The 5179-nt window shown below is 39.0% G+C and overlaps 1 protein-coding gene across 1 annotated transcript in view; it reads right to left on the bottom strand.

The window, feature by feature from the left end:
- LOC123522586 (complement factor H-related protein 4-like) overlaps window positions 1-5179 on the bottom strand; it is a 128887-nt gene that overhangs the window by 27851 nt on the left and 95857 nt on the right. Inside the window, exon 13 of the mRNA XM_045298172.1 lies at window positions 132-189. Coding sequence (XP_045154107.1) covers window positions 132-189 — 58 coding nt within the window. The remainder of the gene's footprint in view (window positions 1-131; window positions 190-5179) is intronic.

Raw genomic sequence — 5179 nt, 5'->3', positions numbered from 1 at the left:
AAAGTCATTTAAAATATTCTCATTATTTATTCAGTTAAAAACAATTTAGTAACAAACACATAAATGGACAAAAAAAATCACCACAAACATTTGAAAAAGAAAATAAGTATTCAGATTGGTCTTCAACTTACCTTGTCCCTCAACAGTGGCAACCCATAAGATTAACGTGACATGGATGAGGAGCAGCATAGTGGATCAGTTCAGTTGTATCCCACCAAAAATGTTCCAGCAATGCCGCTGTTGATTTAAATCCCACTTTCATGAGCAGGAAGGAGCATGACTTCCAATTTCAGTGCGCTAACGGGAAGCTGGGTTAGTACTTCGGTAAATATCAAAGTTCAGAGGATTGTAAGAAATAACTAAATAGTATGTTCCCAGTGTGTACTCTAAAATTGTCATTTTACTTTTTTAACAATATTAATCATGTCTGCTTTTCTTTTTCTGGTAGTGACTGGGTCTCTGAGCCTGTGTGCATGTAGAAATGTACATTTGAGGCAGAAAGATAAGGCCTGCTTGTCTTCTTTTTAGTTAAGAAATCAGCTGCTTCAGAAGACTAGCAAATGTGGGTTCTCTGACTTCATTTTAATCCAATATCATTAGCAAATGATCAGTCTTATAGGTGCTAGATATTCTTTTTAAGACAGGCTCTAAGAATTAAGTTCATTCTTAATAGCCTCAAATATATATATATATGAGAGAGACAGAGAACATTTACTAAGTTTTAAACAGGACAAACACAAAGACATTATTATTATTTGGATGAGGGAAACCATTAGCATGAAGTCATAATGGTGCCTGAGAATTTGCTAAGATTCAGAGCATGTTTTTTTAAAAAGGAACATGGGAGGGCAACAGAATTGTCAAAAAGTATGATTGGTGGCAGATTGATACATTACAGTTACAGGTTGGACTACAGAAGTGGGAATAAACCATGGTTTGGACACATGTTATGTTAGAAAAGCTTACAATATTAATCCAGCAAAGATAGTCAAGGTTTGACTGATAGGGCATGACTCTGGACTGGGCTGGCATGTTTTCTTAGTATACAATATCTCTTTGACATAAAGCTCTGTCTTACACACATGTGAGTATTTCTGGATTTGTTTCTCTAGTCAACCCAGTCTAACACACCCTGATATGAACAAAGAAAATCCTAACACATTAGAATGACAGTCGCAGGTTTGTCAGAATAATACATATCTTAATACAGCATACAGAGAACTGACATAGCGAGACCTTATTTGTCCGCCTACCAGCAGTTCTCCAAAATGGATACAGCTGTCTTCTGCTTCCTCAGACGCCTGGTATTTTCTGATCTCAGTCCTCCAGTTCTAGGCGTGTCTGAGGTAGAGTCCAATTTACCCCAGCGGAATTCCTGTGTGGCATCTCATTGGTGCAGCCTCTTGAGCATGCTGTATGCCTTGAAGATCTAGGATTCAGTGTCCCAACTCACCACAACACCCGGCTGGTCCCCAGGTGCAATCAGAAGTCCAGGTCAATGTGGTCCTTCTGGTGCATGTCCCAAAGGCCCTCCCCACCTAGTGTCACCCAAAGTATTTTCAGTCATTCTTTCCCAGATCTGGAAATCAGTCCCCCATTGTTTCCTACAACAGAAATGCCACTGCATACCCTAGCTGTATTTGCCCCGTTTTTCCTCTCCTGCATTGTTCTTCCCATCCATACCCTTCCTCCCTCTGGTAGGGCTGTCTATCTGTCATGGAAACCTCATCACAGATATACATTTCAGCCTCATGTTATTTATGCCCAGCCCCTTTCCCCTCTCTTGACCATTTGATCCCTGCTGATGTGAGGCACTCTCTGGCCTAGTGCTTTCTAAATACTTACCCACTCCAAATGCTTACCTGCAGCAAGTGGTGTATGGTTCCTTAGCACTGGTCAGGCTCTCTGCCAGGCTGTCTGGTCCCCAGTTGATAGCCTGGATGCCCTACAAGGCTGGCCTATTTTGCTACTGAATGTTAGAGCTGTGGGCTCATACAGAATTTGTCCTTTTGTACTTGATTAATTTCACTCAGTAGAATGACTTCCAGCTGCGTCCACATGTTGAGGTGTTTCTAGGGCTCATTGCTCTTTGTAGGGATGTGTAATATGCACTGTGTGTATATTCTAAGGTTTCTTTATCCAATCATCTACTGATGAAATTTTTGGTTGTTTCCAGCTTCTTGCTATTGTGAACTATGCTGCGATGATGTCAAGGTACCCAGAAGAAATAGGACAATTGGGAACTGATTATGGAAGCACTGATACAATTCTGCGTGATGAGATTGAAGGATTTAATGACATGACATTTGATAATTCTCAAGTAAGAATAAATTAAAAGACTAAAAAAGAAGCAAGCAAATAAACAAACAATCCAGGAATGGTTTGGGGACTCACACTAAATCCCAGCTCCAACTTAAGAACAGCTAGTTTTATATCATGACTTTGTTCAATACTCGTCTCTAGGAAGCGAACATGGAAGAGACGGGCGCTAGAGCAAAATGTGGTGAAGCAATTAGATGGTGTCAGGCTGTCTGATAAAATAGTATCTGGAGTCTTAAAAGCTTGTCTCCCAACAAGCAGCAAACATCTGTTCATGATCTGCTTCTTATTTCCTTTAGGTACATGCCCAGTAATGGTATCGCTGGATCACGTGGTATTTCCGTTTTCATCTGTGTTAGGTATTGCCATATTGACTTCCACAGTGGTTGTACGTGTCTACAAGACCCCCAACAGTGTTCCAATCTCACCACACCCTCTCCACCATTTGTTCTCAGTTTTTAAAACTTTGGCAACAGTTATAGGTGTTCGGTGGTATTTCATGGTTGTTTTGGCTTGCATCTGAATGACAAATGAACTGGAGCGTTTCCTCATATGTGTAGAAGCCATTTGAATGTCAATTTTTCTGAATTGTCTGTTCAGTTTGGCCACCTTCTCAGGGGATTATTAGTTTTGTCTTGTTGTAGACTTGTAAGATACTGCAGATTTTAATAAATAGTCCTTTGTTGTGTCATTACTACATATGTTTGTCCCGTCTGTGGGCTCTCTTTTTAATCTTAATGAAGGGCCTCGATGGACACAAGTGCTTTATTTTTAATAGTTCCTGCTAATCTATTTTGTCTTCCATGGGATGTGCTTCCTTTGTTTTCTCTATTATTTGGAAATTCCTGAACTAGGATACTTAGATTTGTTTTATTTTTCTCATAAATGATGCTGATAGCTTTGGATTTTATAGTCAAGCCTTTGCTCTATCTTGAGTTTAGGGCACAAGGTGATATATGGGTCTTGTTTCATTCTTCTTCAGGTGGATTTCCAATGTTTCCAGCACCATTTATTGAAGAGGGCATCTGCTTCCTATTCAATGCTTTCTGGGCCTGTATCAAAACTCTATTGTCATTATGCGGATCTTGTTATTTCTGGGTTTCTCTCCTGATCTATTGGCCCATGTAACTATCATTACCCCAGTACCAGGCTATTTTGACAACTGTGGCTGTTTTGAGGTCAGATAGAGCAAGACCCTCAAATTTGTTCTTCTTTTTGAGGAGTTCTTTACCTATTCTGGGTTTATTCCCTCTCCAAATGAAGTAGGTAATTATTCTTTCCATTTCTTTGAAGAATGATGCTGGGATTTGGATCAGGACTGCATTGAATCTGTATATTGTTTTAGGTATTATTGACACTTTGAAAATATCGAGTCTTCCAATTCATGAACATGGGATGTTCTTTTTGTGTAAATCCCTTCTGGTTTCTTATAGTAATGTTCTGTAGTTTTCTTTGGACAGATCTTTAGTTTTTGTTTGTTTGGTTTTTACTTTTACTCCTAAGTATTTCAGCTACTGCATGGCTATTGTGAATGGTATTTTCTCCTTGATGTTGTTTTTGTCAGCGTTCCCAACACTGGCATATAGGAATCCAATTGGTTTCTGCTTGTCAATTCTCTATACTGCTACACTACCAAGTTCCTCTTTTATTTCCAGTAATCCTATTATGGACACTTTGAGATCCTCAATATATAAAGTCATATCATCTATAAATAGCAAAAGTTTTACTTCTTTACCCAATTGCACTGCTTTATTCCTTGCCATTTTGTCATGGGACTGGCTGACTTCCAGCCCAATGTCGAATAAAAGAGGGGATGAAGGACAGCCTTGACGGGTCCCTGATTTAATGAAAATGTTTTCAGGTTTTCTCCATTGAGTGTAATATTGGCAATTGATTTTCTGGATATGGTCTTTTGAGAATTGTATTGAGAATTTTCCCTTCCAATACTATAATTTTGATAGATTTTATTAGGAATGAGTTTTGGATATTATCAAATGCTTTTTTTTTTTTGCATCAAGTGATATGATCATATGGGTTTTTAGTCTTTTTTCTTGTTAATGTGGTGGATTGTGTTAATTGATTTTGAATGTTGAACCATCCCTCCATTTCTGATGTGAATCCCACTTAGTCATGATGTGTTATTGTTGGATTCTCTTGGTCAGGCTTTTGTTGCGAATTTTTGCGTCTATGTTCATGAGAGATATACTGGTAGGTCTATAGTTCTCTATCCTCTAGGGTCTTTGCCTGGTTTTGGAATCAGCTTTATACAGGCTTCATAGAATGACTTTGGAGTTTCCTTTTCCTTTCTATGTTCTGGAAGGGTTTGTGTAGGATTGGTCAGTTCTTCTCTGCATACTTGGTAGAATTCTCCTTTGAAGCTTTTTTTAGTTGTAACTTTATTGATGATCTTATCCATTTCTTCTTTGGCTAAGGGTTTATTCAAATTCATAATGTCTATATGTGGTAATTTAGGGTAGAGTGTTTTTCTAGGTATCTGTCCATGTCCTCCAAGTTATTGAATTGGTTGGAATACATGCTTTCATAGTACTGCATTATTAATCTTTTTATTTCGTTAGGACCTATGGTAGTTAAATAATTTCATGTCAACTTGAGAAATAAGTGTTGGGGAGGCATGTAGCTTGTCAGTTAGGTCACAGCCAGATGATGTCTCCTTTTGGGAGTGCTCTTCTCATGAGGATTCTGAGACCTTTTTCTCTTTCACCCTGGAGGCGAGCCACACACTCTCTCTGCTTCATCCTCCCTCTGACAAGCCATGTGGAGCCATGTTGAGATCTAGGGAGCTATGCCGCAGAGACCTGCATCAGCCCTGTGATGCTTCCACTACCACAGGATCCACAAG

This window comes from Echinops telfairi, unplaced genomic scaffold (genome assembly GCF_000313985.2).
Source record: "Echinops telfairi isolate 266 unplaced genomic scaffold, ASM31398v2 ScPeMD7_7424;HRSCAF=8462, whole genome shotgun sequence".
NCBI lineage: Eukaryota > Metazoa > Chordata > Mammalia > Afrosoricida > Tenrecidae > Echinops > Echinops telfairi.
Note: the sequence above shows the minus strand (reverse complement) of the source record. Positions and strands in the feature narration are given on the sequence as shown.